Source organism: Triticum urartu, chromosome 1A (genome assembly GCF_056163025.1).
Source record: "Triticum urartu cultivar PI428250 chromosome 1A, HENAU_Tu73, whole genome shotgun sequence".
Taxonomy (NCBI): domain Eukaryota; kingdom Viridiplantae; phylum Streptophyta; class Magnoliopsida; order Poales; family Poaceae; genus Triticum; species Triticum urartu.
Window position 1 is genome coordinate 296,158,328 of NC_141873.1, and position 24,387 is coordinate 296,182,714.

At 49.1% G+C, this 24,387-nt stretch overlaps 1 protein-coding gene across 13 annotated transcripts; it reads right to left on the reverse strand.

Annotated features, from left to right (window-relative positions):
* Positions 1 to 8,344: 8,344 nt before the first annotated feature.
* On the reverse strand, positions 8,345 to 24,001 carry LOC125507887 (uncharacterized). 13 transcript variants are annotated; one of them, XR_007283101.2, is made up of 7 exons: positions 22,242 to 24,001; positions 20,493 to 21,019; positions 20,119 to 20,321; positions 19,942 to 20,035; positions 19,787 to 19,863; positions 19,593 to 19,659; positions 8,345 to 8,747 (listed from the first exon to the last, which is right to left on the reverse strand). XR_007283101.2 is itself a non-coding variant. In XM_048672433.2 (2 exons), the coding sequence occupies exon 1, from the start codon at positions 23,972 to 23,974 to the stop codon at positions 22,250 to 22,252; it is 1,725 nt and encodes a 574-aa protein (XP_048528390.2). In that variant the 5' UTR covers positions 23,975 to 24,001; the 3' UTR covers positions 21,045 to 21,505; positions 22,242 to 22,249. The 13 variants fall into 13 exon arrangements, 1 of the variants encoding a protein (XP_048528390.2); XR_015601687.1 differs by lacking the exon at positions 8,345 to 8,747 and adding an exon at positions 9,720 to 14,028; XR_015601691.1 differs by lacking the exon at positions 8,345 to 8,747 and adding an exon at positions 21,852 to 21,944 and having other exon boundaries at positions 14,045 to 19,659.
* Between the last annotated feature and the right edge of the window lie 386 nt (positions 24,002 to 24,387).

The following is a 24,387-nucleotide window of genomic DNA, read 5'->3' on the forward strand; positions in this document are numbered from 1 at the left end:
CGTCTGCCATGCTATACTACTGGGCCGTGATCACTTCGGGAGGTGATCACGGGCTTATACAATATACTTTACACAGTTACATTACCTGTGATACTGTTCGGAGATGGGGGCTGAAGGGGCAGGTGGCTCCATCCCGGTAGAGGTGGGCCTGGGTTCCCGACGGCCCCCGACTGTTACTTTGAGGCGGAGGGACAGGGCAGGTTGAGACCACCTAGGAGAGAGGTGGGCCTGGCCCTGGTCGGCGTTCGCGGATACTTAACACGTTTAACGAGATCTTGGTATTTGATCTGAGTCTGGCTACTGGCCTATACGCACTAACCATCTACGCGGGGACAGTTATGGGCACTCAACGTCGTGGTATCAGCCGAAGCCTTCGTGACATCAGCGACTGAGTGGCGCGCGCCGGGTTGGACCACGTAACGCAACTTCCTTTGTAATGGAGGTTGCTAGGTCTGCTCACCGGCCGCGTACGCAACGTGCAGGTGTGCAATGGGCGATGGGCCCAGACCCCTGCGCCATAGGATTTAGACCGGCGTGCTGACCTCTCTGTTGTGCCTAGGTAGGGCTGCGACGTGTTGATCTTCCAAGGCCGGGCATGACCCAGAAAAGTGTGTCCGGCCAAATGGGATCCAGCGTGTTGGGTTATGTGGTGCACCCCTGCAGGGAAGTTAATCTATTCGAATAGCCGTGATCTTCGGTAACAGGACGACTTGGAGTTGTACCTTGACCTTATGACAACTAGAACCGGATACTAAATAAAACACACCCTTCCAAGTGCCAGATACAACCGGTGATCGCTCTCTCACAGGGCGACGAGGGGAGGATCATCGGTTAGGATTATGCTATGCGATGCTACTTGGAGGACTTCAGTCTACTCTCTTCTACATGCTGCAAGATGGAGGTGGCCAGAAGCGTAGTCTTCGACAGGACTAGCTATCCCCCCTTATCCCGGCTTTCTGCAGTTCAGTCCACATATAATAGCCTTATTCCAGTTGATACCAATGCATACATATGTAGTGTAGCTCCTTGCTTGCGAGTACTTTGGATGAGTACTCACGGTTGCTTTCTCCTTCTCTTCCCTCTATCCTTTCTACCTGGTTGTCGCAACCAGATGCTGGAGCCCAGGAGCCAGACGCCACCGTTGATGACGACTACTACTACTCGGGAGGTGCCTACTACTACGTGCTGCCCGCTGACGACGACCAGGAGTAGTTAGGAGGATCCCAGGCAGGAGGCCTGCGCCTCTTTCGATCTGTATCCTAGTTTGTGCTAGCCTTCTTAAGGCAAACTTGTTTAACTTATGTCTGTACTCAGATATTGTTGCTTCCGCTGACTCGTCTATGATCGAGCTCTTGTATTCGAGCCCTCGAGGCTCCTGGCTTGTAATATGATGCTTGTATGACTTATTTTATTTATAGAGTTGTGTTGTGATATCTTCCCGTGAGTCCCTGATCTTGATCGTACACATTTGCGTGCATGATTAGTGTACGATTGAATCGGGGGCGTCACATGGGCGCCGCATGGCGGTTGGTTGGACGTGGGCGTCTCCACTTCCCCATGGCGCCTCGGCAACTGCACGGATTGGACAAGTCCCTGCATGCAAAGTGGGTCATGATTACCTGCAATCGTGGAGGTAGGCGGTTGGCCTTCGCCGGCCATAAGTACGGAACAGCGCGCGCCCTTCCAGTCCATCCCTCCTTGCTTCTCCTTCTTCCCGATCCTTGCTCCATCTTGCTGTGATGGCTCCGATCCGCCGGTTCTCGACGGCAGAGAAGGGAAAGGCTCCCCGAGGGGAACCAGACCCACTCCCGCCGAAGAAACGGCTCGCCCCCCGTGGCCCGGGCGAGGGGGCCCTTCAGGTGGTGTCGAGGCCTTGGTGCGAGCGGGTGCCGCCGGGGTTCCCGCTTCCATTGTATGCCCACGTCGAGGGCCCTGAAGGAGCTGATGCTGACCGCCACAGGCGGCGCCGCCGTCGGTGCCGGCGGGTCACGAAGGTGTGGGTCGTCCCCCCTGGGGTCCACACCGAGGGCTCCTCCCGAGAGTTCGTGCTTCACGTCACCATTCCTCTTCAGTCTTGGATCCGCCTTCCTCCCTTCTTCGCCTCCATCATCCCGCAGGGGGAGCCCCTGGAGCTCTGGCTGCAGCACGCCGGCTGCAGCACCCTCGCGACCGAGGCAGAGGTCGCGGTCGTTGCCCCGGGCGAGGTCTTCATGACTCGGGGCTGGAGAGAGATCGCCCGGGTTTGCGGGATAAGGGGCGTCTTCGCTGTCCACTTGGATTACAACGGTGCTTCGGTGATGCTCTTCAAGGTCTTCGATGCGAGCGGGCGCCGGCTGGAGTGCTGCTCCGGGGAAGGTGGCCAGGACCCTACCGCGACGAGGACTGGGCCCGCCAACCGCTCCCTTGGCGGCTCCTCAGGCGGTGGAGGCGTCGGAGGTTCCAGCGACTCCGGCGAGCTCTTCGCGACTCCGGAGACGAGCGACGACAGCTACGAGCCCCCGAGCCGGCACCGCTCCTGGAGCAGGGCGGGCTCGTCAGGCCGCCGCCGACTCTGATCTGGATGGGGTTGGCGTCGGTGCTTGATGGCCCACTGTTGATGATGGTGTCTTTTGCAGGGACACGCGTAGTTTGTGTCCCTTTAGGATCTGTTCCCTGCGAGGAATCAAAAATGCGTCCCGTGGGGGCTTGTAATATGTCTATGATCTTGTTTTGTTAATATAACCCTTGTCGTAGAATTGCGCGAGTTGCTCATTCCGTCTTAGCTCAGTCCTCCCTTTCGAACCTCACGAGGGCTTGGTGCTCTGCGCCGACAGGTCCCAGTCCCAAGGCGGCTTCAGCCGTCGCTGGTATGCGAGGTCGCGATGCCATGGTCAAGGCCAGGAGGTGAGCGACCCGGAGTCCGGTAAGAGCCCCTGAGTCGCGATGCTCAGGAGGTCCCCTTTGGCGCCCAAGCAGCCGTCGTTTGGTGAGAAAGGAGAGTGGCGTCGCTAACACGGGATAGCATTAGGTGCGGGGATGGTGCTACGATAGCTGGCACTTCCGGGTGATGACTTATCTCGAGAATCTGGGGCCGCTCTCTTGTGTGTCGCCGGGTCCGTGCATCGGCGGGCGCGAGGTTGCTCGGTGAGGTCCTTGTGTGTCTCTCCCCTCTCGCCTTTGCTCCCCTTTCTGCTCTACGTCCTCGCGTCCCGGCCCTCGAGCGAGTCTCAGCCGTCGCTGGTATGCCAGGTCGCGATGCCGTGGTCAAGGCCAGAGGGTGGGGGCTGGAGAGCCAGTAGGAGCCCTGAGTCGCGATGCTCAGGCACCCCCCCCCCTTTAACGTCCAAGCGGTTCGCGCGGACGAGAGCGACGGAGACACCGCAAGGGCCTCGCCTGACGCAGCTCCTTTAGGAGGTCCTGCAGGTCCATCATAGAAAAAACAAAGGGTTGCCATGACAATTGACAGTCCGCCATTGGTTGCTTCCGAGGGGTAGTGAGGCACTGAAGGCTTGACGAGGTGACGCTATGCGGGGCTGCCGCGGCCAGAGCTCAGCCATCCAGATTTGTCGGCGTTGCAGGGACGGACCCATGCGCAAGCGTCGCGCCGTTTGGGAGCATCTCCGTTAGTTGGCGTCAGCTGAGCAGGCAACTAGGTAAAACACATTAGCCGCGAAGGAGTGGATTCGTTCAAATAGATGCTGGGAATGCGGACATCACTGGGTCAGGCCCGAGCGACTTGGGGGGTCATGCAGCCCGAGGGGCGCCCCCAACAAGGTAAGCTAACAACATGGAATAAAAAAGGGATACACGCCGCAGGGACGGACCCACGGGGCCTGGGAATAATGCAGCCCTGGGGGGGCGCTCCCAGCTGGAAATAAAACTCGAAAGATGTCACCTGATGATGTTGAGGACGAAGGAGCATTGGTGTAGCAGGCTCGGTGGGCTGCGGGGGCTGATCCTCACGAGCCCCCAGGCCCAGGGGCCTCGGGAGGCTCCGGAGGCGCTGGCGGCTCCTCGCGGGCCATTTCCATCCCTGCCAGGGCTGCGGAACGCCTGGCCTCTCGTGCCTCCGTGATGCCCCTCATGAGGCGCTGGTACGTGTCAGCCGCGTTCGGCAAGCCGTAAGGCATGCAAACGTAGCTGTGGGGTGGGCCTCCGCGGCGCCCCACTCGCGAGGGCCAGAGGCGCTTCAGAGAGGCAACTCGGTTGAGCCTTGGTATGTCGATGCAGACGCGCAGCCCACCATCCTCGCCTGGATGGGGAGCCACTGCTGGTAGGCGGCGGCCGCCTTTCATGACTCTTGACTCCTGTAGCTCCTGAATGGCCTCGCTGACGAACTCCTGAGGGTCTGGATCTCCTTGCCTTGCTCCTTCTTGAGGGAAACATGCTTCGAAACACGCCTCCATGTGGTGCCCAAGCGCCTCCCTCGTGACCCTATCTAGGTCGGTGGCCCTCCAGGGGAGAGCCCCCGAGCCCTACCTGAGGAGGGCGACGGGCGCGCTTTCCTATGCGATGGAAGGAGGTTCCCCTGGGCAGGCGCGGGCCCAGAGGGGCCTGCCTCCTGAGTGGTCAGACCGGACGATGTTCTTCTTCTTAGGGGCAGTCTCGGGATGCCTCCTGCTTCCACAATCCGGGTCTTCCAGTGACGCGGCCTGAAAGGCTCGTTCCAGGGAACACACCGCGTCCTTCTCTTCACAGGGCATCGTGATGACTCCGCCGCTTCCTGGCATCTTGAGTATGTTGTAGCCGTGGTGAGTTACGGCCATGAACTTGGCCAGCGTTGGGTACCCAAGGATGGCGTTGTACGGCAGGCGAATGTGAGCGACGTCGAAGTCGATGAGCTCGGTGCGGTAGTTGTCGCATGCCCCGAAGGTGACAGGGAGGCGGACCTGCCCAATCGGGGCCGTGGAGCCGTCGGTGATACCGGAGAAAGGCTTGGTTGGCTGAAGCTGGCTGTAGGGCACTTGAAGGTTGTTGAATGTTTCCACGGACAGGACGTTGAGCCCTGCCCCGCCATCGATGAGGGGCTTGGTGACCACCACGTTGCTGATGATTGGGGAACAAAGCATCGGGAGGACTCCGGCTGTAGCCGCACACTTGAGCTAATCTGCTGAGCTGAACGTGATGGCGCACGCCGACCACCTGAGAGGGCGCGTGGCTTCGAGCCTGGGGAGGACTGCGTTCACTTTGCGGGCGAACTGCTTGAAGATGCACTGAGAGGCTGGGGCTTGTGCCCCTCCCAGGATGCAGGCGATCGCGCGCGGCTCCTGGAAGCCCCCAGCCCCCTTGTCCTGGTGGCGGTCCTCGTTTCTCCTTGGCTGCGGTGGCAGCGGTGGGAGGCCTGCGTTGCCTTGCGGGAGATCCTCGCGAGGCTGATCCCTCCAGTCTGCCTCGCGAGGCTGATCTCTCCAGCCTCCCTCGCGAGGCGGGTCTTGCCAGCGATCCTCGCGAGGTTGATCGCGCCACCCTTGGCGCGGGCCACGGTCTTCCTAGCGTCCTGCGTTCCTTTCTCCTCCTCGACCGTAGCCCCGGTCACTGCGGTCAGGGCGACGGCCGATCCTTCCTTCTCGCACGTCTTGGAGCTCTTGACATTCGTTGGCGTTGTGGGTGTGGAGGTCGTGGTACACACAGTACCGGCTGCCTTTGGAAGGTTCGGGCAGATCTCTGCCCCGCTTGGTGTCTGGTTCTGTCGCGAGCACGGCAGCCCCCTTGCGCTTCACATCCTTGGCCTTGGGCTTCTTCTCTTTTGGGTCTGCGGAAGGCTACTCGAGGAGGGAGAGACGCCCTTCCTCGGCCCTGGCGCACTTGGTTGCCAGGTTGAACAGCTCCAGGGAAGTGCACAGGTCTTCATGCATCGCCAGCTCCTTCTTCATCTTGACATCGCGCACGCCGTCGGAGAAGGCTGAGATGATGGCCTCCTCAGTCACCTTGGGAATCTTGAGGCGTGCGTTGTTGAAGCGCTGGATGTACTTCTGCAGGGTCTCCCTGGGCTGTTGCTTGATGCGGCGCATGTCGCTCACGGCGGGTGGCCGGTCGCGAGTGCCTTGGAAGTTGGCGATGAAGCGGGTGCGCATCTCGTCCCAGGAGGAGATTGTGCCTGGAGCCAGGTTCAGGAGCCAGGTGCGGGCCCCGTCCTTGAGCGCCATGGGGAACCAGTTCGCCATGACCTTCTCGTCTCCGTTGGCAGCTTCGATGCCCAGCTCGTAGAGCTGGAGGAACTCCGCAGGATCAGCCGTGCCGTCGTAGCGAGGAGGCAAGTCTGGCTTGAACTTGCCGGGCCACGCGACGCTGCGTAGCTCGGCGGTGAAGGCGCGGCAGCCTGCTGTGGCCACGGGAGGCCTTGGATGACGGGGAGCTTGGTCTTGCATGTCCCCACGCGCTGCAGCTGGGAGCGGCGCGGGGTCTTGGCGCGCGGGAGCAGGAGCATGGTCGTGACGTGCTGGAGCAGGGAGCGCCCGGGCAGCTTCTTGCGGGCGAGGGACTTCTTAACAGCTCTGCTCCTGCCGCGCTGGCACCTGACCGAGCGGGTTCCGCCTAGGGGCCACGCGCCTTGGAGCCATGGCGCCTTCCTGAGGAGGAGGCGGCCGGGGCGCCGCCGGAGCTTCATCGCCCGCGCGGGGCGGGGTGCAGCGGAACGGACAGCGCAGGAGAGCCCCCTGTGGCGCGGACGAGCTCGGCGACGCGGTCGAGCCATTCTTCGTAGATGTCGTCGATGGGACGGTAGCGCAGGAGCTCGTTTGCCGCGATGAGTGCAGCCCGAGCCTCCATGGGCGCGGGACGAAGAACCAGCTGGGGTGAGCGAGGGAGTCGCGGTGCGGCCGTCTTGCCGCACGGACGGATGCTGGGACGATGCTTGCTGCTCGTCCCTCGCCGGGCCGGTGGCAGCGTTGACGGCAGGTGACGGGGAACGGTGAGGACGCCCGCCGACAGGGGCTGTCTGGGCGACGCGGGAAGCGAGTGCGGCCCGGCGCTCAGCGCGGGCCCGACGAGCGTCAGACATGGGCGTGATGGTCGGAGGAGAACGGGTGATGGAAGACGAATCCCGGCGCACCTCTACCTAGCGCGCCAAATGTCGGATTTCGGTTTTCGGCAGACCCTTGAGGTTCGAACACTGGGGTGCGCGCGGAGATTTCGCCTCCTACCTACCTGCACCCCTCCGCCTTGCTAAGATCTAAACTATGAAAGGAACAACACAAGAGACACAGGGTTTATACTGGTTCGGGCCACCGTTGTGGTGTAATACCCTACTCCAGTGTGTGGTGTGGTGGATTGCCTCTTGGGCTGATGATGATGAACAATACAAGGAAGAACAGCCTCGCGAGGGTCTGTTCTTGACTGGGGCGATGAACTGCTGGGAGGAGCTCAGTCACCTTTCTCTCTCTCTCTTTTTGATCTAAACCCCTCTCTTTCCTTCCAACCCCTCAACCCCCTTTGCTCTGTGGGTGGCTGGTCCTATTTATAGAGGCCCTAGTCCTCTTCCCAAATATCGAGCGGGAAGGGAGCCAACAATGGCGGGCTAATTTGAAGGAGGACAGCTAGTACTAGCTACCCTGACAAAAGTAGTCTTCGCCTGCACAAAGCTCTGGTGATGACGCTGTCTTGGGCTCCACGGTAACCTCCGTCTCGTAGTCCTCATGGTCTTGGTCTTGTTGCACCGAAATGGCAACCTTTGCCTGATGCCTCGGTACTCCGCGGCTGCGCTTGCCCCCTTTGCACCAAAGAGGAAAGGAGGACACTGCGCGGGCTGTCACCCGCCTGGCGCCCTTGGTCGTCATGGCTTGCGTCATGGGCACCTCGTGAGGTACCCCGCCTTGATCTCTCTGCCTCCTCGTGAGCCAGCCTGACGAGGCCGTGCCTGAGGAAGCTCCGCGTCGTCCACCCCGCGAGGCTTGGCCCCTCGCGAGGGTCTTGGGTTTGTGTTGGTGAAGACGGGCCGCGCTGGGCCCCCCTTTGAGCCACGCCGCAGACCGCAAGCAGGCAAGTCTGGGGACCCCCGTTTCCAGAACGCCGACAATAAATACTGCTACTTTTTCCTATAAAATTGGTCAAAGTTTAAAACTTTGACTTAAAACAAAAGCTAGATGTACACTTATTCGTGGACGAAGGGAGTATTTCGTAAGCAGAAGAACTGTTTTTACTATCATAATTTTCATCCTTGCCTGATTTTTTAGCAGTACTCAGCCTCTTACAGAAATGTAGGGAAAGGCTGCGTACTATAGACCCAAAGTGGTCGGACCCTTCCCTGGACCCTGCGCAAGCGGGAGCTACATGCACCAGGTTGCCCTTTTTTTAAGCTTATATTCCGTTTGTACTCATGTTAATTGTGATGATATTAAGGTTGTGATAATGTACATTTTTTTGAATATTTACTGTAGAGCAAGGACCACAACCCTTTATTAATGAAATAAAAGAGTTAACCACTGTACGAGCAGAACAGTCAGTCTCAAGTCCAGAAGTTAGAAGGAACCTACATTATACCTACCTATATTTACATGAGGGTGTTGACCCAAGCTAAGACCTGTTGTTTGATGCTATCTCTAGGCCTATGCACTAGAAGATGAATATCATGTACAAATTTACATTTCCAGGTAGCAAAAGAAGCACGCTCTCCCCTGACAGTTCTTCTATTCCTTAATATCCAAATGTTCCAAGCTGCCATGAGCATAAACTTGAAGAATAAAGGATGCCCAAACCTTGACCTTGCTTGATATATGCATTGCTGGACATCAGAGCCATGGATCCTGTCAATCTGAAGGTAATTCCAAACCCTGTAGCTAAAATTAATTACATTGGAAAAACAGATGGGTCCTATCTTCATGGAGGTATGCGCTACATATAACACAGAGATTATCAGGCATAGATTATCCTCTTCGCTCCTTTGTAAGTGTATGTCTCCGATGTTGGCATTGCCAATATCCATTTGTTGGTACTAAATTGGGCTACTATCGTGGGGGTGAAGTATGTGTAGAGTATTTATATATAGGTTCAAGTAAATGTTGAATTGTTAATTATTACCATGCATGAATAATTGAGGGATCATTGCTGCTTTGACTGGTAGAGAACTTGTATTATTGGATAGAAAAATCTCAAATTACATGATACATTGGTATTCTAGTACCGATGTATGTAACAAAGTAAAGAATTTTTTCTATATAATAAAGTAAATAGAAAAGGTAACTAAAGTGATATATTAAAAATGAAAATAATATTCTAGAATGGTTTATGATTGTTTTAGTTTCCTCCAAATAGTTGGCCACTAAAAAAATTTAGTGCCCATTGGTGTTCACTCTTTTGATATTCATCCATATGAGAGGTTTCGGCCATTACAGGTTCCTTGTAGGTACTAGACATTTTGATTCTCTCTCTTGTCTTGCCAATCTCAAGCTTCTCTTTGCAGAGTCGAAGTTGCACCTCTGCCATTTTTTCTTGCGTCTATGCTCGTAATGCTTCTGTGTCATGGTATAATTGAACATCATCATGTGTAATTGTTACAAAAGAGTTGTCATCTTCGAATTTTCATTTCTTTTTTTCCTTCAGTTTGGTTTTATCCGGGCGAGTTTCTTTTTCCATCCAAGTTTGTATGTTAGCATTACCTTTGCCTTTTGCCTCCTCGGAGTGTCTACTCCACTTCTAGTGGACTCTAACCTTCTCCCACCAGTACAATAGTGTAAAGTTTTATCCTATCTTCTTGTACCTGGATAGGGTTTTCTGGACAAGCCGCAAGTCACATTGCCAACTCGGATGGGCATCTTTTAGCCTACTATAAACTCCATGAAAAGCAACAACTTTCCTATTAGTTTTACCCCAATGGTCCTTGCACTTTTTGCTGTTTATCCTCCAGATGGACAGACTGTTTTTATTGTAGTCATCTGTTACATTCTTCCAGTACACCTCTCTTTTTTGTTATTTCCATCAATGGAGTCTATGGAGTTATTCAACCAAGCACTTATCTGCAATAAAAAAAATTATATTCCTAAATGTTTCTTGAATAAGAATATTGAACTTCTTAAATATGGAAACAATGGAGTTATTCTACCAAGTGTTAATGTGCGTGAAATTTATTATATTTCTACAAGTTCGTTAAAAATATATCTATGTACAAGTTACTGGAAGGAAAAAATTATGTGTATACTAATTACTTGAATGAAAAAAAAATGTTCTAAATATTGAAGTGATGTAATTACTTTAATCAAGTGCCAATGAGCGATAACATTCATTGTATTTCTATTTGTTCCTAAAATTAAAAAGTGAAATAGATGAATTTTTCTAATGAAGCACTAACATTAATAAGATTTTATTACCAATGGCTTTATGATAAATAAAAATTTATTCCCACATGTTTAAAAAACTATAGCAATAAAAATACTTGATATCTACTCACCGGTTTAGTGTTGTCCTCCTCGATCGATGCTAGACACTGACCTCGGCTATCTTCTTCATTGTCGTCGTCATCTTGGTCATTGGTACCATTGTGTTGCATACTCGGAGCAGAACCATAGTCGCAATATCCACTAGAATCAAATTGTTGGGACATATATGATTGGGAAGACAAATTTATTGGATAATTAGGAGGTGGATACATCTATGGATTTTCATATTGGGAGCTAGCAAAAGCGAACCAGTCGTTCTGGAAGGGATTCATTGGAAAACTGTGATGTGTATGAACAAAAATTTGTGTGAGATATGAGAGGATTGTGTTGTGAACTAGACCAGCTCTACTCAACTAGTTCCGGTGGTATGCACGTTCCAAAATTGTCTACTCATACACAACACAATTCTACTCATATCCACACAAGTTATTGTTTATACACATCACCTTTTCCAATGAATCCCTTCCAGAACGACTGGTTCGCTTCCGCTAACTCCCAGTATGAAAATCCAGAGATGTATCCACCTCCTAATTATCCAATAAATTTGTCTTCGTAACCACATATGTCCAAACAATTTGATTCTAGTGGATATTCCGACTATGGTTATTCTCCAAGTATGCAACACAATGCTACCAATGGCCAAGACGACGACCACAATGAAGAAGATAGCCGATACTAGCCTCTAGCTTCGACCGGGAAGAACAACATTAGACTGGTGAGTAGCCATCAAGTACTTTTATTGTTATAGTTTTTTAAACATGTGGAAATAAATTTTTGTTTATCACAAAGCCATTGGTAATAAAATTTTATTAATATCAGAGCTTCATTAGAAAAAATCCATCTATTCCACATTTATTATTTTAGGAACAAGTAGAAATACAATGAATGCTATCACTCATTGGCACTTGATTAAGTAATTCCATCAATTCAATATTTAGAACATTTTGTTTTATTTTCATTCAGGTAATAGTAGACATGTAACTTCTCTCCTTCCACTAACTTGTACACATATGTTTTTAACAAACTTGTAGAAATATAATCAATTTTCACGCACATTAACGCTTGGTAGAATAACTCAATTATTTCCATATTTAAGAAGTTCAGTTTCTTTATATTGTAGATAAGTGCTTGGTTGAATAACTCCATAGACTCCATTGATGGAAATAGCGCAAAGGGAGAGATGTGCTAGAAGAATGTAACGGATGACTACAACAAAAACAATTCATCCACCAAAGGAGAAACAACAAATACTGCAAGGACCATTTGGGTAAAACTAATAGGAAAATTGTTGCTTTTCATGGAGTTTATTGCAGGCTAAAAGATGTCTATGCCAAAGTTCAATGTGACTTGCAGCTTGTCCAGAAAGCCTTAGCCATGTACAAGGAGATAGGACAAAACTTTACACTATTGTACTAGTGGGAGAAGGTTGAGTCCACCAAAAGTGGAATAGACACTCCGATGACGAAAAAGGCAAAGGTAATGCTAATATACAAACTCAGATGGAAAAAGAAACTCGCCCGATGGAACCAAACTGGCGAAAGGGAAAAAGAAAGAAAAAGTCAAAGGTGAGGACTATTTTGTAACACTTACACATGATGATCTTCAATTATACCATGACATACAAGCATTACGAGCATCGTCGCAAGAAATAATGGCAGAGGTGCAGCTTCGACTCTCCAAAGAGAAGCTTGAGATTGGCAAGACAAGACAGAAGATCAAAATGTCTAGTACCTATAAGGAACCATAATGGTTGATACCTCTCATATGGATGAATATCAAAAGAGTGAACACCAACGGACACTAATTTTTTTTAGTGACCAACTATTTGGAGGAAACTAAAACAATCATAAATCATTTTAGCATATTGTTTTGATTTTTTAATATGTCACTTTTACCTTTTCCATTTACTTTATTGTGTAGGAAAAATTGTTTACTTTGTTACATACATCGGTACTAGAATACCAATGTATCATATAATTTGAGATTTTTTATTCAATAATACAAGTTCTCTACCAGTCAAAGCAACAATGACCACTCAATTATTCATGCATTAATAATACTTAATAATTCAACATTTACTTGAACCTATAAATACTCTACTCATTGCACATACTTCACCCTACATGTAGTAGCCCAATTTAGTTCCAGCAAATGGATGTAGGCAGTGCCAACATCGGAGACATGCACTTACAATGAGCGAAGAGGATAATCGATGCTGGTAAATCATTTGTTCAATTATCAATAGTTACTATATCATGAGAAGGTTGGCCTAACAATATTTTATGAATTGAGCAGGTAAATGCTTGGTTAAGTGTTCCCACTGATTTTGTCGTTGGCAATGAAAACGGTGCCCAGGATTACTGGTTTCAAGTCACTGAAGAATTTAACGCAAATATACCAATAATCGCAGAAGACAACCTATCCAAATCAAATGTCGTTGGGGTAAGAAGAACTTTGAAATTCTATTATTCGATGGCATGTGGCGCAGGGTCAACGATGCCTTTGCAGCTACCGGATAATCTAACCAAGACTTGATTTCAAATCTCTTCAAATGTATAAGTTATAAATGAATCGACCATTCGAATTTCTTAACTTGTGGATGTCTGTACGAAATTGTCCCTAGTGAAAGATGTACAGTAAAGTACTATAGCACCAGTGCGTCAAAGTTTAGTTTTGTTCTAATAAAACAGAGGTTCTATTTTCCTAACGATGTCATAAACTGTAAGAGGGATATTTTTGATTAATTATCTTGTTTAACATAGTCCCAAATTTCACTATCTAAAATTAAAGACCAGTCATTTTGGAACATGTCAAAACTTTAGACCACAATCTCTTGTTCTTCTGCGATACCATAAGTTTCCTTCATAGAACTATTGTTGTATCAATTCCACAAGAAAAGGCACAAAAATGCACAACTAATTCACCAGGGATTATTAGGGCGACGGGCAGGAAGACTACCTAGACGCTGTACTTGATAATGATATCGGCGAGCTTGTCCATCTTGTAAGCCTCGTGCTTGCGCGCCGTTGCCTCTCCTTCCTCCTGTCCTCCAGCCTCGCTGCGAGTTCCTCCGGCCTCGTCCGCCCGCGGGAAGGCACGGCTGCTGCCTCCTCCGATCGCGCGCCGCCATCTTCCTATTCGTCAACCTTGCCGCCAACTCCTCCGGCCTCATTGATGAGGGTTTGTGCCGCCTCCGCTTGCGTACCACTCTCTTCTCGCCCATTAGCCTCGCCGCCGGACCAGCCTCTCGTCCCCATGATGAGGACGCACGTTGTTGCCTCCTCCGTCCGCACGTCGCCATTCGCCGTGTCTTGCTGGATCTAACGTGCCGATCGGCCTCTCGTTCCCATGATGAGGACGCAGGTTGTTGCCTCCTCGGTCCGCACGCCGCCATTTGCCGTGGCTCGCTGGATCTAACGTGGGATGCAGAAGGGTGTGGAGAGTTCGAGAGGAGACAGCTGAGAGTGAGGTAGCTAGCTGGTTCAGTGTTCCGTCGGGTTATCCTTTTTGGCGTCGAAGCTTCAGTGGATGCATTGGAGAAACGGGCGCTTCGCATGCTCACCGGAAGAAGAAGAAAAAAGGCAGGTGCTCGAACTCTTCTGCGTTGAAAATCGAGACGCTTATGCTGCTTCATCTTTATTTATTTTTTCTTTTAACACAAGCGCTCAAATAGGCGCCCCTGCATTGAACATGTCTTAGAAAACTACTAGCGTTAAACTCTGGTTTCATGCAATGGAACAGGGGAAATTGCTTTACTCCATTAATTTTGACTGATACTCTTCACATGAAAATGGGGCTAGAAGTGTTAGAAACGTTACATTGTGTGCTTAAATGACTGCTTTTTTTAAAGACCCAACAATCGTTGCATTTTCATGTACTCCCTCCGTATCAAAATATAAGACCTTTTTTGACACTGTTATAGTGTCCAAAAATCTTATATTAAGTTACAGAGCTAGTATTATAAGCAGGGGGCAGAACAAACTGTACAGGGCGATCATTCATCATCTTGTATGGTTTCACGTTTGTACACCTTGTAATCTCCATGTTTAATGCAACGTGCGGTCACTACTAAAGAAAGACGATCCAAGAAAGACAAACCCTAAACCCTATTGCGATCATTCACAAGACGATCAAGGAAAGACAGAAAAAAGCAAAAGAAGAAACAGCGGCCGGACAGAGGCCAGCAGCGATTAGCGTGCTATATCTCACGTTCCTTTCCCCGAACGGGGGTTGCTCCGGCGAGCCGCTAGTGCTTCATCGCACGCCGGATTGAAGCAACAACGTCGCCTACTGGTGCCAACTACCTCCTGTAAGACTCGATTGTTCAGCTCAGCCCAAATCTCCCAGGCAGTGAGGTGGACCGTACCCCTTTGCATGCCCTGGAGCAATGAGAGGAAAAATCCAACGTTGTGCAAGCTCAATTCTTTTTTCTTTTTTTTTTGTAATGCCGAGTGGGACACAACGCTCAACACACATGTGTTGCATTCCCTATCTTACTCGCTTACCGATCATTGTCCCTTCTTGCTTGCCGATGTCAAAGGGCCTAAAAGATCTAGGAGGTTAACACTTGCCTTTTAGGATCTTGGGTCAAAAGATTCTATGAGGAAGGGGAGAAACCTTGGAAATCCATCATAGAACAAAAATATTTGTCTGGGAAGCCTAATCTTTTTGCTGTTAACCCTACTCCAAACTCTTCTAGGTTTTGGAAAGGATTCCAATCCATCATCCAAAACCTGAAGTTTGGATTTAGATGGAAGGTAGGTAATGGTGAGAGGATTAGATTCTGGGAAGATACCTGGTTTGGGACCTCCCCTCTAGCTACCCAATTTTGGCCTATATACTTAGTCTGTAATGAGCAAACCAGAACTATTAAAGAGGTCTGGGATGGGGATACTCTCAAGCTGACTTTCAGAAGGAACTTCGATGATAAACTCATGGAGCAATGGCACCACCTGGTCGAGTGCGCCAGAAGCATTGCTCTCTGTGAGGACATTGATTCACTGATATGGCAGCTTGAAAGCAAAGGTGTTTACTCATCAAGCTCTCTGTATCAGGTGATCAATTTTCGTGGGGTACAACCAGTTTTCATCCCTGCGGTGTGGAAACTTTATGTGCCCCCGAAGATCCACGTTTTCTTATGGCTTTTCTTGTATAACAAGTTGATGACAAGAGACAACCTGAGGAAAAGGCACATCATTAAACCTCTGGATTGCGTCTTTTGCTCTGAACAGGAAACTAACACTCACTTGTTTTTTGAATGTATCGTAGCAAAAAACATTTGGTCGTTTGTGGCTGACCACTTTCAGGTCCGGATGGGAATAGGCTATGAATCTGTAGCCAGATTTTGGGTATTTAATAGAAAGAACTCTGCTCTAAATATAGTTTCATCGGCTGTCCTCTGGTGTTTGTGGAAGTATAGGAACTCTATTATCTTTAACAACACCGTTTGGACATCGATCTTGCAGGTTTGGAGGCTGATCCTCAGAACCCTCAAGTTCTGGGCGGTCTTGGCACCAGAAAATGGCAAAGCTCGTCTGGAGATTTTCCTGACAGCGCTTACAGCCTTCTTGCGCCAGCCGCTGAGAATAGCGAGTGGCTGATGCTGGGAGGTTGTACGAAGGATGGGGTTGTGAATCAGTGGGGCAGGCTGAAGATCTCTGACGATGATTGGCGTTTCCATTCTCCAAAGAAGAGTGCCCTGAAGAGCAAAAACTTGCTGAGTAGCCCAGTCTCGACGCTTGTCTGCTGGTCTCCTCAAGCAGCCTCAGCGCCACCATTCAAGCTCAGAAGGGCTGCGGAGATGGAAGCGGACACAAACCTGGAGATTTCAGTCTGATTTGTGTTACTCTAATTTCGGGCCTGCGTGCCACCTGATCTTTTCAAAGTTCTGTTTCCCTGGTTTCCTTTTTTTATCTCTTAGTGCCGTTTAGGCTGAACTGCTCCCTAAGTGAGCTGCTGTATAACTGATCGCGTTTTGGTTTCATGCTGAGTAATGGAACCGGGGAGGGAAACCTCCCTGTTCATCTAAAAAAAAGATCTAGGAGCTTCAAGTTCGAGAATGTTTTAACCTCCATGCCTGTGTTCCACGAGGTGGTTCACAAGGCTTGGAATGAACATTTGGACCACACCAAGTCTTACCAAGTTCTATTCCACAAGCTCAAGAAAGCGGTCCTTCGTCTCAATGAGTGGAGAAGAGGGCTCTTCTCCAAAGCTAAGGTTCACCTCCATGCCACCCTTTTGGTGATCCTTAGGTTTGATACCGCCCAGGAGATGCAACAATTATCTATTGACGAGCATGACCTTCGTGCTAGACTAAAGAGACGGGTCATAAGTTTGGCGGTGCTTGAGAGATTGAGGAAAAAAGCAATGTGCAAGGATTACCAACTTGAGAGAAGGGGATGCAAACACTACAAAATATCACCATCGCATCAATGCAAGGAGGAAGAACCACATTCATAGGCTCAAACATGGCCAAGGATGGGTGACCAAGCATGAAACAAAAGAGAAAACTATCCTTCACCACTTCACCAATGTCATTGGGAAAGGATGTTATAGCTCCAAAGACTTTAATTGGGGTGAGCTAAATTTGGAGGTTCCGGACTTGGATGGGCTTGATAGACAAATTTCTGAGGAGGTGAAAGATGCCATTGATGATATGCCTAGTGACCAGGCACCCTGGCCTGATGGTTTCACGGGTGTATTCTTTAAGAAGTGTGTGGGAGCCATAAAGGTTGTTATCATGAAGACTCCAAGACTTTGATTCCTTGCATGTGAAAAATCTTCATTAGCTTAACTCCGCAATGTTGTGCTTTTGCCCAAGGAGGGTGCAGAAGGGGTCTCAGACAGTCAGACTATAGGCCGATTAGCCTCATTCACACGATTGCAAAAATTATTGCAAAGGTGCTCTCTCTCCAGTTAGACCCGTATATGAACGCACTTGTCTCGAATGCTCCAAGTGCTTTCATCAAAAGGATTATACACGACAACTTCATGTAAGTGCGGAACCTTTGCTCGGTGGTTGCATAAGAGGAAGACCCCCTCGCTCCTCTTCAAGCTCGATATCTGCAAGCCTTTTGACTCTATTAAATGGGAGTACATCTTAAATCTTCTCCAAAAGTGTGGGTTCCCAAGAAAATTTTGCGATTAGGTTACCGCTCTTCTCGGCACAAAATCTTCGCGGATCCTTCTCAATGGTGTGACCGGACCTTCCATCAAGAATGGTCATGGCCATCGTCAAGGGGACCCCCTACCCCTGCAGCAAATGCTCGAACTGACAACTAAGAAGGGTATACTACACAAGATCCGAGGGAAAGGCACCATGGTGAGAACACCGCTATATGTGGATGATGTGGCAATCTTTATGGCCCCTATCGAGGGTGACATTGATAGTCGTGCATCCATTCTGAGAGGATTTGGGGAGATTACGGGCCTATGCACTAACTTTCATAAGAGCTCAGTAGTGCCCATTCAATGCAGCCATATCAACCTTGATTTCATCTTGCAAAGCTTACCGACAACTAGAGCTTCCTTCCCCATGCGATGTATGGGGCTTCCACTCTGCATTTGGCAACTCAAAAAAATGGGCCTTCAATATCTTGTAGACAAGGTTGCGAGCAAGCTCGTCACTTGGGAGGGTCAAAACATAACTTTCATTGGGCGCACGGCTCTCGTCAAGTCCGAGATCACTTCCCAAGCAATCTCCTTCATCACCCCAACTGTGCTGCCGCCAAGTATACTCCATGACGTCAACATTCTCAAGCAAGCATTTATTTGGTCCACTTCAGACTAAACAACCGGCGCTAAATGCAAGGTCTATTGGGAGGTGGTTTGCCGGCCTCTTGAATATGGAGGTCTAGGAGTGCTCAACACCAACAAATTTGCGCGCTCTTAGGCTCCGATGGCCATGGTATGAGTGAAAGAAGCCATTCAAGTTGTGGGTGGGGATGAGCAATCTGTGCAACTTTTTCTATGCTTCCATCATCACCATTGGCAACGGAGCGAGAACGCCGTTCTGGAGCTCCCTTTAACTCCTTGGGCAAAAGCCTATGGATATCGCTCCACTTATATACGAGGCGTTCACAAGAAAAATTGGAAAGTGAGGGAAGCACTTACAACGCGTGGATCTTCGAAATCAAACCTCCTACCATCGTCACCGCCCAGCACATCTGTGAATTCTTCAAGCTTTGGATGCTTCTTCATAAGGTGCGTCTTCTTGCACACGTTGATGGTAATATTGTGTGGAAACACACAGCTAATGGACAATATTCGACGGCATCTGCATACAAGGCACAATTCTTGGGAAAGATTCGCTCATCAATGGAGCATGCGGTTTGGAAAAGTTTGGGCACCCCAAAGGTCAAGTTCTTTGCTTGGCCGGCTATGCAAGGCCGCATTTGGACCGCCAATAGGCTGCCCAAACAGGGATGATCTTTGCCTGTTTTGCAAGGCGGTGCAAGAATCGTGTGACTATCTCTTTCCCAAGTGTCGGTTACTATTCGGCTTTGGTGCTTGGTGATCGGCAAGCTTCATCTTAATAGCATTGACCCATCTTTGTGGCATTTGGAGAGCTCCGTCAACGATTGGTGGATTAATCGCTCCGAAGTGGGCACTCCCCATAGAGAAGTCATGGCCTCCCTCAATATGCTTGTATCATGGACAATTTGGAATGAGAGAAATGCTCCCCCACAATCTTGCTCAACATGATCATCAACGAAATGAAGCTTTGGTAACCGCGGGTGCGAAATATTTAGGGGCTTTTATCTTGGAAGAGTAATTGTGTTCATGCTTGTGGGTCTCTTGTAACACAGACTCTTTCCTCCTCTTAATCAATATATGAGGCTTTTGTCTCCGTTTCAAATAAATAAATCTGGTAGCTATTAATATCAATGGCAGATGGTTTCAGTTCAGCTGTCAAAAGGAGCAGAAGTTCTTCCAAAATAACCACTGATACAATACATTATAAATTTGTCATTAGCAAAGCAAGATATATGTATTCTTGCAGCTCCTAAGAACTCCAACGTCATCCGAATCAATCATGGAAAATCTTGCATATGTTTACAGGTGAACATACACGATTTTTTATTAATAGATTTGTCAATTTGTATATCACAGATTGTAAACATTACATCAACTGTATATGGCACAAACTAATTAACCAACGAAGCAATGTGAATCACGGGGAATTCGTTAGTGGTCCCACTATGTTGATGGTTGGAGCCACAGTTGAGGTGATCAAGAACATACCTGAAACAGTCAAACCATCCAATCTGAGACCATCAACGGTCCTGAGTAGAGCAGATGTGCAGTATGGCTGCAGTAGAATGACAAGAATTAGGGAACAATCAGAATAATTCAATCACCGCACAAGTACAGCCTGTAGTTTTTTTTTAACGGCCGCTACTATGATTGTAAATATCTCTATCCGATTCATTACATACTTGCATATTCCTGTGTAATTCCTTGTTGCTTGAACAATCATCGTACTTTATTAAATACACATGTTCCTGCAGTGCTTCTAACGAGGAATAAAAATTCAGTAATCAACAGCTGGCTAATACAAAGAAGCAATTGGGTAGCGTTGCAAAGTATCAACCTTGAGCCATCCAATTCAAACCCTCGAGCAGGAGGAAAACGGTGAGAAGCATTACTGACAAGAATTACACGATTGTTGCAGCAACATACTCCCTCTGTAACAAAATGTAAAACGCTTTTTATGCCCTATGCAAAACCAAAAAAACGTTTTACATTTTGGTACAGAGGGGGCACTTACAATAAAACCAGCAGTGACACGACGAGCCACTCAATCTACCAATCTGCTCCACGAGTGCAATAAGCGCAAAGAGGTCGTCGATACAGGCATCCACTGGCTGGACGGTGCATAGTCCGCCTGGTTGAAGCACGGAAGGAAGCTGCAGTGGCACGCTAGAGCGACTTCACACTAGGCTGCTGGAGGTGGATCATGGCGAGGCGCCACTGGAGGAGAGGCCGGTCGGTGAACAAAGCAAAAGATCGTGGGACTTGGGCATCAGAACTTACTGCAATAATAATTTGCCCTTGCAATCTAATTTTGGAAGAGCATGGAAGCACTCCTCATATGCTAATATGATTTGCACATAAAAAAGACAAGGATGAAATGTATCATACCTTTGGATTTCAAATTCAGGAAACTGCCGGCCAAATCCAGGAAATATCCGTATCCAGCAGATAGCTACTTGAATCTGGATTTAACTCCGACCAAACAGTAAATTTTCTTTCAGAATTTCAATTTGCCCCGATTTGGCTCCAGACCATGTGGAAACTATCCGCCTGTATTTCAACCCTGCGTGCAGCCCTGTCTGAAACCATATTGTTTCTTGTCCTCCCAACAGATGGCAGATAAGCCTATTTTCTGTTTAGTTATACTTTCTCTTTCCTTTTTATTGCTGTTGTTATTGTAGTTGTTGCTGACAATGGCAACTGCCCATCCAGCACTCTCCGAAATCCGATCAGAATCCTTGCCCACCCCAGTTTGCAAAACCGGTAGTAAACAAACAGCAGTGAAGGGTCCAACTTCACTGTACGTACTGAGCTTTTGTACATTCAGATCACAAGAGCAGAGGAGGTTTATTGCATGATTTGTCACTTGAGAATAGTTGTGCGGACACATAAGCTGAAGGCTGTACAGCAGGTACCTATACCAGTAAAAGCATCAGACTACAACAAATAGTTCCTGGTAAAGCAGGCAAATTTACAAGATGCTGATAAGCCAGTGGTGGTGCTTTGCAAAAGAATTACTACTTATTCCCATTTCTCATGTGAGATTTTTACAACCTCGAAATGATTTGGAACCCTAAATCAACCATCAGGGTTGGGGCTCAGAAACATCTGCTGAGCAACAGCACAATATGCAATACCCCACTTGCTGGTTAGAACCATCAGCAAGACAAACAATATTAATGGAGAAAAAGTGTGCATAAGCCTCGATATGCACATGATGTTTTTTGAGTTCATTATGTGGGTGATAAACATTTTGCTGCACCTCATAGGACTCACAGGGGAGATGGAAGCCCCAAATCTTGTTTCCACCATCAGGGTGTGGACTCCTGGTTGCATTTCATTTGTGTGACTACTGGGGACCGTAAATATTACTTCTATTCTTGGGAAACACAACCAGTCTTCTGCTCAAGGACAAGTGAGGAAATTTCATCAGATTTTTTGTCGCCCTTATATATGCTGAACCAAATAAAGTGGCTCCTAACCTTAAGGTAAACACACTAATAATTTTTTTCCATTATCTAAAGGAATCCTTCAAACGTAGGCTATACAGTAAGAGATCAGTGTAGTGTCCAGGAGGCGCAGTACTAGGTGAGCACTTTCAGATTCATGGATCTGTCAGATAGAGTTGCACAGGTATTTGCCTCTGGTCTTCACTTCCTGTGTGATGCTAAATAGGAAGCATAGGGGAGTGTCATACTGTCGTGCTAAGTACTCTGAAAGCTAAAATGAATGCTAGTATGACATTACCACTAATAAGCACGCATAAACAGATGCTCAAGTTTGCCTGGTTCGCTTCAGTTTACTTCCTTCAATGTGAACACATTGTGCACACCAAAAAGACTGGGTCCAAGAAAATACCAAGCATTAAAACTTAAAACTGTGAACTGCAAGGTAGTTGGATTGAGAATGATGTTAATGGCTGAACTATACCAAAGAACAGAGTAACTCCTAGGTTATACCACATAAGGACCAAATGATAACATCCAAACCTAAAAGCAGTGGGTAAACTATGACCTAGCAGAATTAGGGATTGCCAATTTCTCATTTCAACAACAATCCAACTTGCCATTTACTTGCTTTGTTTGCTAGGTATAAGTAGGTACAGACAAGCTATGTTGGTACATTACTCGAACATACCAAGCGTTTCAGGATGTCAGATTTTGAGAGGCTTCTGAGCAAGCGAATCCTCTTACATCAGGAACGTAACCTTTCTCCATCATCCCCTCCTTCATTATTTCATAGGTAACCTTATTTGGAACGAGACCTTTCTCCAACATCTCATTCAGGAGCTCATTAGCCTCCTCCATCTTCCCCATTCTGCAAAGGTGCTTGATGAACACATTGTATGTGACCACATTTGCCCGTTTCCTACCTTTCTCCATCCTGGTCCTAATTTCATAGGCAGACTTAATGTTCCCCTTCTCACAGTACCCATTTATTATGTTGTTGTAAGTCCGATGCTCTGGTTCCAAGTCAACCATCAACATTTCATCCAAGAGCTTTACAGCTCTACGTACTTCCCCTTTGCAGCACAGGGCACCAATAAGTGTATTGTAAGTGACAATATCAGCTCTAACACCTTTCTCCTTCATCTCATCGAGAAGACCAGAAACACTCCTCCAATCCCCGCTCTGGTCAAACCCAGCTATCAGGCAATTGTATGTTCTGACATTTGGACTAATCCCCTTCCCTGCCATCGCCTCCTTCACCGCCACCGCATCCTTCATTTTGCCGAGCCGGCGATATCCATCAATCAAGGTATTGTAAGTAACCACGTTAGGTTCAACATTCCTCTGTGCCATACCATCAACCCAATTCTCAGCATCTACCATTATGCCCTTTTTGCAAAACCCATTCAGCACACTATTCAGGGTGACTACATTAGGCGCCAGCCCCAGATCCTGCATCTCATCCACCAGCTTCACCCCTTCCTCTACCTTGCCCTCACTGCAGAGACCCCAAACAAGTGCATTGTATGTCCCCATGCTGGGCGCAATCCCCTGCTGCTTCATCTCCTCAAAGACTCTCACCGCAGCAGCAGTGTTCGAGTCCTGGCAGTACCCAGTAACCAGCACATTGAATGTAACAACATTGGGCGAGATTCCAGCCTCGACCATCTCCTTCAAAAGCGCATCGACGTGGTACATCCTCCCGACACGACCCTTCTTGCAGTAGCCGTCGATGAGAGCATTGAAGGTGGCCACAGAGGGGGTCAACCCCCACGCCCTGATGTCCTTGGCGACATCGCCGGCCTTGCGAAGTTGCCCAGCCTTGCAGAGCCCGGAGATGACGATGTTAAAGGTCAAAAGGTCCGGGGACACGCGTCGCCGGAGCGCCGCCTTGAAAGCCCGCTCGGCGAGGTCGACCCGACCCGCGGCGAAAAGGGCGGAGAGCAGGCTGTTCACCGAGAAAGCGGAGGGGCGGTGGCGCGGGTGGTTGTTGCCGAGGAGGTGGAAGGCCTCGTACGCCGCCAAGGGCTGGGAGGCCCTGGCGAGCGCGAGGACGAGCATGTCGGCGATGAGCGGCGCGGTGGCGGGGGAAGACGCGGGGAGGGCGCGGAGGATGGAGGCCGGGGAGTGGAGGCGGGCGGCGGCGAGGGCGTGGAGCTCGGAGCGGAGCAGCGGGTGGAGACCGTGGGAGGCGAGGCGGGCCAGCAGCAGCGCGTGGAACCGGAGCGGGAGAGGCGCGCGGAAGTGGGAGCGGGACCAGCGCGCGAGGGAGACGAGGTGGGGGAGGGGAGGGGCCGGCGCGGTGCGGAGGAGGAGGTGGAGGACGCGGTGCGCGGCCGGCGCCGTGGCCGCGCCCGTGAGTGCCTGCAGGCGCGCGAACTGGCCGGCCGAGAGGTGCCGGAGCAGCGTGCGGAGCGGCATGGTGGGGGTGTTTGTTAGGGGAGGGTTTGGGTGGGTTTTCTCAGTATCACAGCTCCCAGCGGTGATGATGACTGACTGGAAAATACACTCAAGAGGAGTTCGGCACAAACATTTCGTTTCAGAACCAGAAGCACGGCAGAAACGTACTCCCTCCATTCCAAATTACTCCACGATAAGTAATTTGAAACGGAGAGTATATAATTACAATATCATCTCAATTTGGATCTTATAAGATTAAAAAAATATTCGATTACTCATAGAAAAAACATATAAATCTTTTACTGCTTGTTCGATTAATCCTCCTTCCAAGAGGATTGGAACGTATTTTGACTTATAAGAGTTTAAATCCCCCACAGACCCCTCGGATCCACACACAACCAAACAAGGCCGGGGTTGAATAATTATCCCAAATG

Excerpts from the sequence above, each read along its gene's own strand:
- LOC125507887 (XM_048672433.2), bottom strand. The coding sequence starts at position 23,974 with ATGCCGCTCCGCACGCTGCTCCGGCACCTCTCGGCCGGCCAGTTCGCG.